The sequence below is a fragment of the Aythya fuligula genome, chromosome 12, assembly GCF_009819795.1.
Source record: "Aythya fuligula isolate bAytFul2 chromosome 12, bAytFul2.pri, whole genome shotgun sequence".
In the NCBI taxonomy this organism is placed as follows: Eukaryota; Metazoa; Chordata; class Aves; order Anseriformes; family Anatidae; genus Aythya; species Aythya fuligula.
In genome coordinates, this window is record NC_045570.1 from 20291549 (window position 1) to 20304682 (window position 13134).

The 13134-nt window shown below is 71.7% G+C and overlaps 3 protein-coding genes across 3 annotated transcripts; 2 read left to right on the plus strand and 1 right to left on the minus strand.

Moving 5' to 3' along the window:
- The first annotated feature begins 523 nt into the window (after positions 1 to 523).
- Positions 524 to 5329, plus strand: TUBB3 (tubulin beta 3 class III). Its single transcript, XM_032195807.1, has 5 exons — positions 524 to 1464; positions 2353 to 2617; positions 3127 to 3235; positions 3679 to 3789; positions 4021 to 5329. The coding sequence occupies exons 1-5, from the start codon at positions 524 to 526 to the stop codon at positions 5094 to 5096; spliced, it is 2502 nt and encodes an 833-aa protein (XP_032051698.1). The 3' UTR covers positions 5097 to 5329.
- A 457-nt stretch (positions 5330 to 5786) lies between these two features.
- Positions 5787 to 9430, plus strand: DEF8 (differentially expressed in FDCP 8 homolog). The gene is made up of 10 exons (XM_032195892.1): positions 5787 to 6080; positions 6168 to 6317; positions 7275 to 7416; positions 7496 to 7660; positions 7770 to 7897; positions 8098 to 8211; positions 8559 to 8639; positions 8750 to 8890; positions 9031 to 9140; positions 9260 to 9430. The coding sequence occupies exons 1-10, from the start codon at positions 5859 to 5861 to the stop codon at positions 9360 to 9362; spliced, it is 1356 nt and encodes a 451-aa protein (XP_032051783.1). The 5' UTR covers positions 5787 to 5858; the 3' UTR covers positions 9363 to 9430.
- An 812-nt stretch (positions 9431 to 10242) lies between these two features.
- Positions 10243 to 12973, minus strand: DBNDD1 (dysbindin domain containing 1). The gene is made up of 3 exons (XM_032195893.1): positions 12876 to 12973; positions 11121 to 11267; positions 10243 to 10989 (listed from the first exon to the last, which is right to left on the minus strand). Exons 1-3 carry the CDS (start codon positions 12904 to 12906, stop codon positions 10616 to 10618), a joined length of 552 nt encoding a protein of 183 aa, XP_032051784.1. The 5' UTR covers positions 12907 to 12973; the 3' UTR covers positions 10243 to 10615.
- Positions 12974 to 13134: the final 161 nt, after the last annotated feature.

Below are 13134 nucleotides of genomic sequence, written 5' to 3' on the forward strand. Positions count from 1 at the left end.
CACCTGCAGGGCGCAGAGCACCCCTCTGGCACATGGAGGCCGTGGCGTGTGGCCCCCAGGGTGCGCAGGGGCCCTAATGCACACGGTGCCCCGGGGCAGTGCTGGGGTCCGGCAGCCCCAGCCTCGGTGACGGCTGCCCCAGCTGCTGGGGCACAGGCTGTCATGTGCGTGCCCACCCTCCTCGGGAGGAGGAGCTGAGGGAGACCGCTTTAAAGTGGTGCAGAGAAAGGGCCCTTTCTTCCCCATAACCGCCGCCGAGCCCTTGCTGAGCTCTGAGGACGCCGGGCAGGGCTGGCGAGGAGGGCGGCTGCAACACCAGTGGGACGCTGGTGGGGCGGGGGGGCCTTTCCCCATCTCCCCCGCACTCGGGGCGCCGCGGTGCCCATGTCCTCTTGACCTCGCAGCTGGGTGCTGCGGGAGCGCTGGCGGGGCCAGCCGGGCACTCAGGGGGCCTGCAGGTGCTGTGGGGGGCCCTGGGGCCACGGCCGCCATCCAGGGAGCCCCCGGGGCTGAGGTCGGGGCCATGTCAACATTGGCCCCCCTGCGCCTGCTCCGTGAGCCCTGGAACGCCAGCGAGGGCAACCAGAGCAACGCCACGGCCGGGGCTGGAGGCGCCTGGTGCCAGGGGCTCGACGTGCCCAACGAACTCTTCCTCACGCTGGGGCTGGTGAGCCTGGTGGAGAACCTGCTGGTGGTGGCCGCCATCCTGAAGAACAGGAACCTGCACTCGCCCATGTACTACTTCATCTGCTGCCTGGCTGTCTCCGACATGCTGGTGAGCGTCAGCAACCTGGCGGAGACGCTCTTCATGCTGCTGATGGAGCATGGCGTGCTGGTGATCCACGCCAGCATCATCCGCCACATGGACAACATCATCGACATGCTCATCTGCAGCTCCGTCGTGTCCTCCCTCTCCTTCCTAGGGGTGATCGCCGTGGACCGCTACATCACCATCTTCTACGCCCTGCGCTACCACAGCATCATGACGCTGCAGCGGGCCGTGGTCACCATGGCCAGCGTCTGGCTGGCCAGCACCGTCTCCAGCACCGTCTTCATCACCTACTACCGCAACAACGCCATCCTCCTCTGCCTCATCGGCTTCTTCCTCTTCATGCTGATCCTCATGCTGGTGCTCTACATCCACATGTTCGCCCTGGCCCGCCACCACCTGCGCAGCATCTCCAGCCAGCAGAAGCACCCCACCGTCTACCGCACCAGCAGCCTGAAGGGAGCCGTGACGCTCACCATCCTGCTGGGCGTCTTCTTCATCTGCTGGGGGCCCTTCTTCTTCCACCTCATCCTCATCGTCACCTGCCCCACCAACCCCTTCTGCACCTGCTTCTTCGGCTACTTCAACCTCTTCCTCATCCTCATCATCTGCAACTCGGTGGTTGACCCCCTCATCTACGCCTTCCGGAGCCAGGAGCTCCGGCGGACGCTGCGGGAGGTGGTGCTGTGCTCCTGGTAGGCACCGGGACGGACAGACGGACAGACGGACAGACGGACGGACGGACAGACGGACAGACAGACAGACGGACGGACGCCCCACGGCGCGTCCCTCCCCGACCCGGCCGGGTGCCGGGGGGCTGCCCGGCCTCGCGGTACCGAATAAAGGCTCTTTGCAGTGACGCTCTGCCTGGCACCACCGTGCGGCCCCGAGCGCCGCGGGGCACCGGGAGCCTCCGTGCGGGCCCCCCCCGCCCTTTATCCGCGGAACGATCGCTTCCCGTTACCGGCACCGGCGGGGCTGGGGGGGTCCCGGCCGGCCCGGGGGGCGTTGGAGCGGGGGGCTGCGGGGCGCGGCCGCCCCCGGGGGGACAAAGGCAGCCCCGCGCCGCCGCCGCCTTTGTTCTACGGCCGCGCACGCTGCCGGCCCGCGGGGGGGGCCCGGCGCCGGGACAGAGCCCCCCGGCCCCGACGGAGCCCCCCGGGCAGCACCGGGCCGGGCCCCGCTGCCCCGAGGATGCTCGGACCGGGTCCGGGAGCCGGTGTGTCCCCAATCCCCGTGGGGTCGGGCGGGGCCCGTGCTCCCCCCGCGGGGGCCGGGGTCCCCCCACGCGTGTCCGTGGGTGGGCGTGCCGCCTCCCCTCCCCCACAGCGGCTGCGGGGCCCCCTCCCCACCCTCCCCGTGCGTGTCCGTGTCTGGGTGGGGGGGTGCTCGTGTGGCAACGACCCCCGGTACCGGGGATGCTCCGGTTGGGCGGTGCCGCGGCACCGGGAGCGGGCTGAGCACGGAGCAGCCGTGCCGGGCCATACCGGGCCGTGCCGGACCATGCCGGACCGGGCCATCCCGGGCTACCCCGGGCCGTGCCGGTGCCGGTGCCGGTGCCGGTGCCGCAGGGGCTGTTGCAGGGCTGCGGCGGCGGGCGCTGATTGGCCACGGCGCGGCGGTGACGTCAGCGCCCGGCCCGGTGCGGCGCGCGGCCCCTATAAAGGCGGCGGCGGCGGCGGGGCCGCCCCCCGCGCTGCCGGTGCCGCTCCGCTCCCGCTCCCGGTCCCGCTCCCGCTCCCGGTCCCGCTCCCGGTTCCGCTCCCGCTGCGCTCCCGGCCCGGCCGCACCATGAGGGAGATCGTCCACATCCAGGCGGGGCAGTGCGGCAACCAGATCGGCGCCAAGGTAACGGCACCGCCACGGCACCGCCACCGCCCCGGCGCTGCGGAGCGGCGGACAAAGACCCCCCCGCACCCCCCCCACTCTGCCATCCTCCCCCACCCCCTCCTTTCTCTCCTTCCGCCGCACCGGGCGGACAAAGGGCCCCGCCCCGCTCCTTTGTCCGCCGCCGCCGCCCTTCAGCACCGCGGACAGCGCCCGCCCCCGCGGCGGACCCGGTACCGGGAGGGGCCCCGCCGCCCCCTGCCCCCCCCCCCCCCTCCACCAACACCCCCCATGGGGCACCCCGGGGTGCGGGGCGGGGGCGGGATCCCCCCCAGCCGGTGCTTCCCCACCCACCGCCCCCGGGGCTTCCCCGCCCAGCCCCGGTGCTGAGCGCCCCTCCCGGGGTGTCGGGGGAGGGGGGGGGGGGTCCCGGGTTGCGGCAGCCCCGGTGCCGGTCCCTGGGGAGGGGGGACACGGTCCCGGCACGGGGCCGCCGCCCACGTTAAGGCCGGGCCCCCCCCCCCCCCCAGTTTTGGGAGGTGATCAGCGATGAGCACGGCATAGACCCCAGCGGCAACTACGTGGGCGACTCGGACCTGCAGCTGGAGCGCATCAGCGTCTACTACAATGAGGCCTCCTGTAAGCCCCCGGGGACCGGGGCACCGATAACCCCCCCTTTGTGTGTCCCCCCCGCATCCCTGCAGGGTGGGGTGGGGACAGATACGTGCCCCCAGCCCCTGGGGACCCGGCGGTTTGGGGGAGGAAAAGGGGAAAATGAGCTCCATGAGACCCCCGTGGTTTGGGTGGGCTGGGCGCGTGCACCCAGCTGTGTTGCACCCTGTGGGTTATTTTTTTTTTTTGGGGGGGGTGGCAGGGGTGTACCCAGCCCCATGGGACCCTGGGGAGGGTTCTGGGAGGGAGGTGTGGACATATGCAGCCGACCCAGTGGGGAGCCTTTTGTCTGGGGGAGCAGCACGTGCACCCAGCCCCGTGAGCCCCTGTGGTTTGAGGACAATGCATGCGACCCCGGGGGGGGGTTCGGGGGGGCGCTGGGTCCCCTCCAGCACGAGGTCTCTCCGCAGCTCACAAGTACGTGCCTCGCGCCATCCTGGTGGACCTGGAGCCAGGGACGATGGACAGCGTGCGCTCGGGTGCCTTCGGGCACCTCTTCCGCCCCGACAACTTCATTTTCGGTAGGCGGCCGCGCCCTGTGCCGTGGGCTGGGGGGGGGGGCAGTGCCGGTGGGGCCGCGTCCCTCACCCGTCCGGCCCCGGGGCCGTCTGTGGGTGCGTCCTCACGGCGCTGAGCCCCAGCAGCTCCCGCTCCCCACCCTGTCCCAGAATCAGATCTCGGTGCCGTGTCGCCCCCCAGCACCCATCACGTCTCTTGTTCTTTTTTTTCCTCCCCCCTCATTTCCCTCGCAGGTCAGAGTGGGGCCGGCAATAACTGGGCCAAGGGGCACTACACAGAAGGGGCCGAGCTGGTGGACTCGGTGCTGGACGTGGTGCGGAAGGAGTGCGAGAACTGCGACTGCCTGCAGGGCTTCCAGCTCACCCACTCGCTGGGCGGCGGCACGGGCTCGGGCATGGGCACCCTGCTGATCAGCAAGGTGCGCGAGGAGTACCCCGACCGCATCATGAACACTTTCAGCGTGGTGCCGTCCCCCAAGGTGTCGGACACGGTGGTGGAGCCCTACAACGCCACCCTCTCCATCCACCAGCTGGTGGAGAACACGGACGAGACCTACTGCATCGACAACGAGGCCCTCTACGACATCTGCTTCCGCACGCTCAAGCTGGCCACCCCCACCTACGGCGACCTCAACCACCTCGTCTCGGCCACCATGAGCGGCGTCACCACCTCCCTGCGCTTCCCCGGCCAGCTCAACGCCGACCTGCGCAAGCTGGCGGTCAACATGGTGCCCTTCCCTCGCCTCCACTTCTTCATGCCCGGCTTCGCCCCGCTGACGGCCCGCGGGTCCCAGCAGTACCGCGCCCTCACCGTCCCCGAGCTCACCCAGCAGATGTTTGATGCCAAGAACATGATGGCCGCTTGCGACCCGCGCCACGGCCGCTACCTCACCGTGGCCACCGTCTTCCGCGGCCGCATGTCCATGAAGGAGGTGGACGAGCAGATGCTGGCCATCCAGAGCAAGAACAGCTCCTACTTCGTGGAGTGGATCCCCAACAACGTCAAGGTGGCCGTCTGCGACATCCCGCCCCGGGGGCTGAAGATGTCCTCCACCTTCATCGGCAACAGCACGGCCATCCAGGAGCTCTTCAAGCGCATCTCGGAGCAGTTCACGGCCATGTTCCGCCGCAAGGCCTTCCTCCACTGGTACACGGGCGAGGGCATGGACGAGATGGAGTTCACCGAGGCCGAGAGCAACATGAACGACCTGGTGTCCGAGTACCAGCAGTACCAGGACGCCACGGCCGAGGAGGAGGGCGAGATGTACGAGGACGACGAGGAGGAGTCGGAGGCGCAGGGCGCCAAGTGATGCCGGCCCCGCTCGCCATCGCCCGCCGGCCCCGCTGCTTCCCGGGGGGGGCCCCGTCCTCGCCCCTTCAGTGTCTGCTCCCCCCCCTCCCCTCCCCTCCTCTCCCCTGCCCTGCGTTAGCTCGGCCCCTCCCGTGACCCCCCCGGCCTCCCCCCTTCCCCCTTTTCGTTTTTTACTGGTTCGTGTCTAATATTTTTTTTGGAATACTCAATAAATTTATTGCTGTCCGGTTCCTTCCCTGTCTGTGTCTGCTGGGGGGGGGGGGTGGAGGCCCGGGCTGGTGGTGGGAGGGGGGTGCTCAGTGACACGTGGGGGGGGGTTAGGGACCACCAGCACCCATCGGGGCCGTGCCCCAGCCATTGTCACCCCCCGGACAATGCTCGGGGGGCGCCCCCTGCTGCCCCTTTTGTCCCAGCTGATGGCGGGGGGGGGTGCACAGCCCTGGAGGGGGGGGGAATAATGCCCGGCTGGGGGGCAGCAAGGCGCAAAGCTCGCTCCACCCCCTCGAAGGGGGTCCCCATGGTGCGAGGGGGCCGGGGTGGGGCTGGGGGCTCGCTTATGGGGCCGGCTCCCCCCGTGCCCCCCCCCACGGGCGCTGCGCACTCCGCCGGCCGCCAGGGGGGGCAGAACGGGGGGGGAGTGGCGATGATGGGGGGGGGTGGGACCCGCCCCGGCGTTGCGGGAGGGGCCGGTACCGGGGGCGGCGCAGAGCCGGTGCTGCGCGGTGCCGGTCCCGGTGCCGGTGCCGGTACCGGGGCGGCGATGGCGTACGACGAGAAGCTGGCCCGGTTCCGCCAGGCTCACCTCAACCCCTTCAACAAGGGTCCCGAACCTCCAGTCGGGGGGGGAGGACCCGAGGAGCCGCCCCCCGGTGCTGCCCCCCCGTCGGTTGCCCGGCGGCCGGAGCCGTGCCCGGGGGACGCCGAGAGCCCGGAGCCCCCCATGGACCTGGGGCTGGCCGAGGACCACTTCTCGCGGCCCGTGGTGAGTGCGGGGACCGGGAGCTGGGGGTGGGGGGACACCGGGGACCGGGATCTGAAGCCGCCCCCCCCGTCCCGTCCCGTCCCGTAGGGTCTGATCCTGGCCCCCGACGTGCGGCAGCTGCGCCGCGCCATCGAGGAGTGCAAGCGGGCCATCCTGGCGCTGCCCGAGCACTCGGAGCGCCAGAAGGACGCCGTGGTGCGCCTCATCCACCTCCGCCTCAAGCTGCAGGAGCTGCAGGTGCGGCCGGGGAGGGGACTGGGGGGGGGAGTGGGTTTTTTTGGGGGGGGTCCTGAGGGTCTTGGGGGCCGTGGAGAGGGATTCTGAGGGTCCTGGGTGAGGTCCTGAGGGTCCTGAGGGGGTCCTGGGGGCCGTGGAGAGCGGTTCTGAAGGTCCTGGGGGCCCTGGAGAGGGGGTCCTGAGGGTCCTGGGGGCCATGGAGAGCAGGTTGGAGGGTCCTGGGGGCCGTGGGGGCAGTCCTGAGGGTCCTGGGGGCCATGGAGAGGGGTTCTGGGGGTCCTGGAGAGGGGGTCCTGGGGGGGTTCTGAGGGTCCTGGGGGAGGTCCTGAGGGTCCTGGGGAATCTGGAGAGGGGTTCTGAGGGTCTTGGGAGGGTCCTGGGGGCCCTGGAAGTGGGTCCTGCGGGTCCTAGGGGGGTCCTGGAGGCCCTAGAGAGAGGGGTTCCTGAGGGTCCTGGGGGCCATGGAGAGGGGATTCTGAGGGTCCTGGGGGGGAACTGGGGCCCCTGGAGGGGGGGGCTCTGAGGGTCCTGAGGGGGTCCTTGGGGCTCTGGAGAGGGGTTCTGAGTGTCCTGGGGGTGGTCCTGGGGGCCCTAGAGAGGGGGGTTCTGAGGGTCCTAGGGGGTCCTGAGGGCCCTGGAGAGGGGGTCCTGGGGGGGGTTCTGAGGGTCCTGGAGGCCCTGGAGAAGGGGGTCCTGAGGGTCCAGAGGAAGGGTCCTGGGGCCCCTGGAGTGGGATCCTGAGGGTCCTGGGGTGGGTCCTTAGGGTCCTGGGGCCCCTGGGGGAGGGTTCTGAGTGTCCTGGGGGGGTCCTGGGGCCCCTAGAGAGGGGGTCTCTGAGGGTCCTGAGGGTCCTGGGGCCCCTGGAGGGGGGTCCTGAGGGTCCTGGGGGGGTCCTGAGGGTCTGAAGGTGGGAGTCTGTGGCTCTGGGGGGCCCACGCTGACCCCCGCCGCCCGCAGGACCCCGACGAGGAGGAGCCCAACATCCGCGTGGTGCTGGAGCACCGCTTCTACAAGGAGAAGAGCAAGAGCGTCAAGCAGACGTGCGACAAGTGCAGCACCATCATCTGGGGGCTCATCCAGACCTGGTACACCTGCACAGGTGGGTCGGGGGGCCCGACACCCCCCCCCACCCCCCATATCCCTTCCCCGGCCCCGTGCTGACGGCCGCCCGCCCGCAGGGTGCTACTACCGGTGCCACAGCAAGTGCCTGCCCCTGGTCACCAAACCCTGCGTCAGGTCCAAGGTGAGCCACCAGGCCGAGTACCAGCTCAGCATCTGCCCCGAGAGCGGGCTGGACAGCCAGGATTACCGCTGTGCCGAGTGCCGGGCACCCATCGCCCTCCGTAAGGCACCGGGGGGGCTGTGGGGGGGGTGGGTGCGGGACCCCAGCATCGCCCTGCGGCGGTGCCGGGGTGGCTGCGGGTGCCGGTACCGACGGGTGTGCTGCTGCAGGGGGGGTGCCCAGCGAGGCGCGGCAGTGCGACTACACCGGCCTCTACTACTGCAGCAGCTGCCACTGGAACGACCTGGCCGTCGTCCCCGCCCGCGCCATCCACAACTGGGACTTTGAGCCCCGCAAGGTGCCCGTGCTGCTGGGGGGGGCTGCGGGGGGCCAAGGGGGGTCATTTGGGAAGGCACGGCCCCGGGTGAGGGGTCCCTGGGGGTTGTGTCTGTGGGTGGAGGTGACTTGGGGGGCTGTGGCTTTGTTACGGGGTCCTGGGGGGGCAGCTCCCGGGGTTGTGGGGTCCCCGGGCGCAGGGTGACGGTGGTGGGCACGCAGGTGTCGCGCTGCAGCATGCGGTACCTGGCGCTGATGGTGTCGCGGCCCGTGCTGAAGCTGCGGGAGATCAACCCCCTGCTCTTCAACTACGTGGAGGAGCTGGTGGAGATCCGGGTGAGTGCAGTGGGGCCGCAGGTGGGTAGGGGCTGGGGGGAAGGATGGGGGGGATGGGGACCCCCGAATGGGGCTGGGGGGAGGGATGGCGTTAAGCGGGGAGGGGGCTGGGGCCAGCAGCGCCCGCTGGGGGCTGGGAAGGGGGAGCAGGGCGGGGTGGGGGGGCCCTGAAGGGCTGCAGGGCTGGGACTGACCCAGCAGGGCCTTGTCCCTGTCCCCAACCTGTTCCTGTCCCCATCCCGTGTCCATCTTTACCCTCTCCCACTCCCACACCCTCACCAATCTCACCCTGTCCCTGTCCCCATCCTGTCCCCGTCTTCTCCCTGCCCCGTCTCCCCCCCCCGCAGAAGCTGCGCCAGGACATCCTGCTGATGAAGCCCTACTTCATCACCTGCAAGGAGGCGATGGAGGCGCGGCTGCTGCTGCAGGTCAGGGCGAGAGGGAGGGAGGGAGGGAAGGAAGGAGGGAGGGAGGCCGAGGCCAGGGAGGCCCCGGGCGCGCGGTGACGGGCGCAGCGCTGACGTCCGCCCGCCCACAGCTGCAGGACCGGCAGCACTTCGTGGAGAACGACGAGATGTACTCGCTGCAGGACCTCATCGACATCGAGGCCGGGCGCCTGAGCTGCTCCCTGACCGAGATCCACACCCTCTTCGCCAAGCACATCAAGCTGGACTGCGAGGTGAGCGGGGCCGTGCCGCGGGGTGGCTTTGGGCACGGCCCCATGGGGACAGAGCCACGTGGAGGGCGTGCGTGGGGGTCTTTGGGGGTCCCTGCCATGCATCCGGGTACCGGAGCCCCCTCTGCCCCCTCTCGCCGCAGCGCTGCCAGGCGAAAGGCTTCGTGTGTGAGCTGTGCAAGGAGGGCGACGTGCTTTTCCCCTTCGACAGCCACACCTCGGTGTGCACCGACTGCTCCGCCGTCTTCCACAGGTACACCGGGTGCCGGTGCCTCGCCGCGTTCCCCTCGGGTCCCGTGGTGGTGGTGGTGGGGGGGTCCGGGCAGCTCCGGGACCCTCCCCGGCGTTCCCTGACGCGTCCCATCCCCGCAGGGACTGCTACTACGACAACTCCACCACGTGCCCCAAGTGCGCCCGGCTCAGCCTGCGGAAGCAGTCCCTCTTCCAGGACTCGGTGGCCGAGGCAGAGCCCTAGGGAGGTCCCAACCCCAGGCGTGGGCTCTGCGAGCTCCCAGCCCGTGGCCCCGGCTCTGTGCCAGCGGAGCAGGAGGAACGGGCTCTGCCAGGAAGGGCGAGGGTGCCAGGACGGGGCTGAGGCTGCCCTGGATTTCTCTCCGTCTCCGCGCGCTCCCAAAGGGCCAGGCAGGGGGCGCGGGGGGAAAAGCTGGGAGCTGGGGGGTGCTTCCTGCCCTGGGGGGGCTGCCGGCAGCCACCGTGCATGGCCCTGCCTGGGTGAACACTACCTGCTTGGATGCTGCTGGTTTGGGGGAAATACTACTTGGTTTTGTGCCCCCTGCACCGCGGGACACACGTTAACACAGTAAAGGACTGGGCCGAGGGGTTGGGGGGCATGGGGAGGGGGAGTTAAGGGTGTGACACTACGGCAGGGGTCCTGCACGCTGCTGCCCCCCCCCCGTTGCTCGCTGCTGCTCGTGGAAGCCCCCACTGCGCGTGGCCCCCACCCGTGTCCTGTCCCCCAACACCGCTCCTGCAACACTCGCCCGGTCTCTGTCGCAGCAGCGTGGCCTCTTTGCACAGCGCCGCCGTCCTGACCCCGGCTGGGGGCTGCTTCTGGCAGAGCGGGGGGGGTCACCGGCTGGGGGGGGGCTTCGGTGGGCTCAGGGGGAGCACCGGGGGGGTCCTCACGCACGGGGTCTGGCTGTCCTGCCATGCAGGCTGCCCTGCACCCCCCCCCTATCGCCTGCCCCATGCCTGGTGCTGTTCCCTGCTCCTCTGTGCTCCCCCCGCAGGCAGCACAGGCTCCTTTTTACGCCGCCCCCACCTCTGGCAGCTCCCCCCCCCCAATCTGGGGGTCGCACCCCCCCTTTTTCCCAGTGACGGGGCAGAGCCGTGGCCATGGGTCTGTCGGTTTTACCGGTACACACAGCTGCTACGTGGTGGTGGGTGGCACAGCGCGGGCACCACGCGGCTCCCGGCCCCGCCGAGCCGGGGCTCCCAGGGGACAGGAGCACGGCAGGGGGGGGAAGGTGGGGGCCGGGCAGCGCGGCCCCCTTTGTGCTACAGGGCCGGGAGGGGCCGCTTCCCCCTCCCCAGCAGGCCACCGGCTTTGGCATCGCTTGGCACCCGCGGGCTGGGGCCACCCCGAGCACCCCAGCAGCGAGTCCTGCGCCCCGCACGGCTTTTCCCGGGCAGGGCGTGGGGAATGCGGTCGGAGAACGGCGGCGTGGAGCCCGTCCCCGGGGCTGTCCCCACCTCCTGGGGCAGCTCCTACTCCTGCTGCGGCCGCTCCACCGCCAGGAAGGCGTCCACGGCGCCCGGCTGCAGCTCCGAGTCGCTGAGGTGCTTCTTGTCCCGGCCCTGCTCCCGCGCGCGGGTCCAGGAGGGCGAGCGCAGGTACCCTGCCCGCGGCGTGGCCTGCGGGTGCAGCCCTGCGGGGACAGCAGGCTCGGCCCGCGCCCCCCCGTGAGGACGGCAGCGTGACGGGGGGGGTTCGAAATCACCGCTGGGCGATTCGCCGGCCGCGTTCTCCTCGTCGGAGTCGGCGAAGACCTCGGCCAGCTCCTGGTCCGACATGTCGGTCAGCTCCGTCAGGTCCAGCAGGTCGAAGTGCACCTCCAGCGAGGACACGCTGCTCAGCGGCTCTGTGGGCGGCGGGACGGGGGTGGGCACGGCCGGGCACCGCGGGGATGGGGGCCCGGGGGGGACCCAAGGGTGCTGGGAGGGGACCCGAGGAGGGACAAGGGGCTGAGAGGGGCGCGGGGGCTGCACTCACGTCTCCGCTCGGTGACCTGCAGCAGGCTGGCGCTGGGGATGGGGATGCCGCCCTGCTCCTCCACGGGGACGTCGGGGGTCTCCTCAGCCGTCCCGGGGATGGGGGTCCCCGCCGTTCGCTCCGGGGCCAGCGTCTCCTTGCCCAGCTCTGCAGAACCGGCACCTGCCACGTCGGTGCGGGGCCGGGGCAGTGCGGGCAGCTCCCTCCTGTGGTCCCGTCACCCGCCCGGGGGCTCCCCAGCTGAGGGGGCTGCGGGTCCCCAGCCCCGGGACCCCCGCGGAACAGGCAGCGCTCCGAGGCAGCTGCCGTGGGCCCCGGCAGCCCCCCGCCCCTCGCAGCCCCTTTGTGTCGGCGAGACAAAAGCGCAGCCTGTTCGGAGGCCGGAGCCCAGACAAGAGGCGTTTTGTCTCCTGGGGAGAGCTGGCGGGGCCGGGCAGACACGGCACGGTGCGTGCCGGGGGGGCTGGGCTGGCTCCGAGCGGGGCCGAGAGCCCCCCATGTGTGGGGCAGCCCCCCAGCCCACCCGGTGTCACGGCTGCACCCGGACAGCCCCAGCCTCGTGCCGCCGGGCCCCGCCACCGGTTTGCTGCTGGGGGAGATGGCACGGGGCACGGGGACGGGCTCGGCGGGGCAGGGGGTCACCTCCACCCCCCCCGAGGTGGGGTAAGGGGCAAAACGCCCCTGCACCAAGGAGCCAGCACGGGGAATGGGGAATTTCAGGGAGATTTGGCAGCAGGCAGCCTGTGCACCTGCCCCGACACCGGGTGCACCGTGCCCTGGTCCCACACGGTGGCACGGGGCACCCGCCACTGCCACCACCTTCCCTGCAGCGGGGAAAATGGGTCCCCACCCCGCTCCTCGTCCAGGAGGAACCCCATACGCACCCATCCCCATCCCCAGGGAGGTGTGGGGCTGCCCCCAGCCACCACCCCGTGCACCACAACCCCCCTGAGGGTGACGCGGGGGTGTCACCGCCCGGAGCGAGGTGGCAGCGTCCCCGCTCCCCCCGGCACCACCCAGCTGCTCCCCACCGCAGCGATCCCCCCGTGCCCCCCGCCCGATGCTGCCAGCCCCCAGCTCGGGCTCACGGGCGAGGAGCGGGGCCGGCGGCGGGGCTGGGTGTGCTGCTGACTCACGTCAACCGCAGAGTGAGCCAGCACCGGGCTCCGGCCACCCCAACCATGGGGGGGCTGTGGCCACCTCCACGGGACCCCAACCCCGCTAAAGAGCCCGGTGTGGCCAGAGGGCACAGCGGGGTCGTGGCGGGGGCGGTGGCAGCGCCACATGCGGGGCACACACAGGAGGGCCGGGTGGGCATGGGCGCTGCTCGATGCCACCTGCGTGCCCCCCGCTGTGGCACCGGGGACCCCCCCGGCTGCACCCCATGGCCACCCCCCCCCTTCCCAGGCGCTGCAGGCGGGCGGCAGCCCCCCAACACCCCCTGTGCGAGGGGCACACCGCGCCCCCTGCCCTAGGTGAACCCCCCCACCCCATAACAGGGGGCGGAGGGGTTAAAATGTGCCCCCCACGAGTCCCCCACCCCACAGACACCCCCTACACCCCCCGGTGCACGCATGCACCCCCTGACACCCCCCCTGCACCCCCCCTTGCACACCCACCCCCCCTTTTCACACACCCCCTTCCCCCCCACACCCCTCCCGAGCCCCTCCGCCCCCCGCTACCCCTCCCGGTGCCCCGGTGCTGGGCTCTTCGCTGCTTTTTTTCCGCCCCCCCCCCAGGCCCATCCCCGCTCACCTGCGGTGCCGCCCGCTCCCGGAGCCTCCATGGGCCGGGCCGGGCCGGTGCCGGTGCCGGTGCCGGTGCTGGGCGGGGCGGGCCCGGTGCCAGCCCGCAGCCCGCACGCTCCTGCCCGCCGCGGCGGGGGCGGGGATGGGGGCGGTGCGGGGGCGGGGGCCGGGCCCGGGGCCGGGGGGGGGAGCGGCTCATCCTGCCCGGTGGGGGGGGGGAACGGGGGGCACCGGGCACACCGGGAGCTGCGGGGGGGGCACACCGG

Excerpts from the sequence above, each read along its gene's own strand:
- TUBB3 (XM_032195807.1), top strand. The coding sequence starts at position 524 with ATGTCAACATTGGCCCCCCTGCGCCTGCTCCGTGAGCCCTGGAACGCC. Across the intron at positions 2,618-3,126 it reads GCAACCAGATCGGCGCCAAG|TTTTGGGAGGTGATCAGCGA; the intron begins GTAACGGCACCG and ends CCCCCCCCCCAG. Across the intron at positions 3,790-4,020 it reads CCCCGACAACTTCATTTTCG|GTCAGAGTGGGGCCGGCAAT; the intron begins GTAGGCGGCCGC and ends TTTCCCTCGCAG.
- DEF8 (XM_032195892.1), top strand. The coding sequence starts at position 5,859 with ATGGCGTACGACGAGAAGCTGGCCCGGTTCCGCCAGGCTCACCTCAAC. Across the intron at positions 6,318-7,274 it reads TCAAGCTGCAGGAGCTGCAG|GACCCCGACGAGGAGGAGCC; the intron begins GTGCGGCCGGGG and ends CGCCGCCCGCAG. Across the intron at positions 7,898-8,097 it reads GGGACTTTGAGCCCCGCAAG|GTGTCGCGCTGCAGCATGCG; the intron begins GTGCCCGTGCTG and ends GTGGGCACGCAG.
- DBNDD1 (XM_032195893.1), bottom strand. The coding sequence starts at position 12,906 with ATGGAGGCTCCGGGAGCGGGCGGCACCGCAG. Across the intron at positions 11,268-12,875 it reads GGGAGCGGGCGGCACCGCAG|AGCTGGGCAAGGAGACGCTG; the intron begins GTGAGCGGGGAT and ends CCGGTTCTGCAG. Across the intron at positions 10,990-11,120 it reads GCAGGTCACCGAGCGGAGAC|AGCCGCTGAGCAGCGTGTCC; the intron begins GTGAGTGCAGCC and ends CGCCGCCCACAG.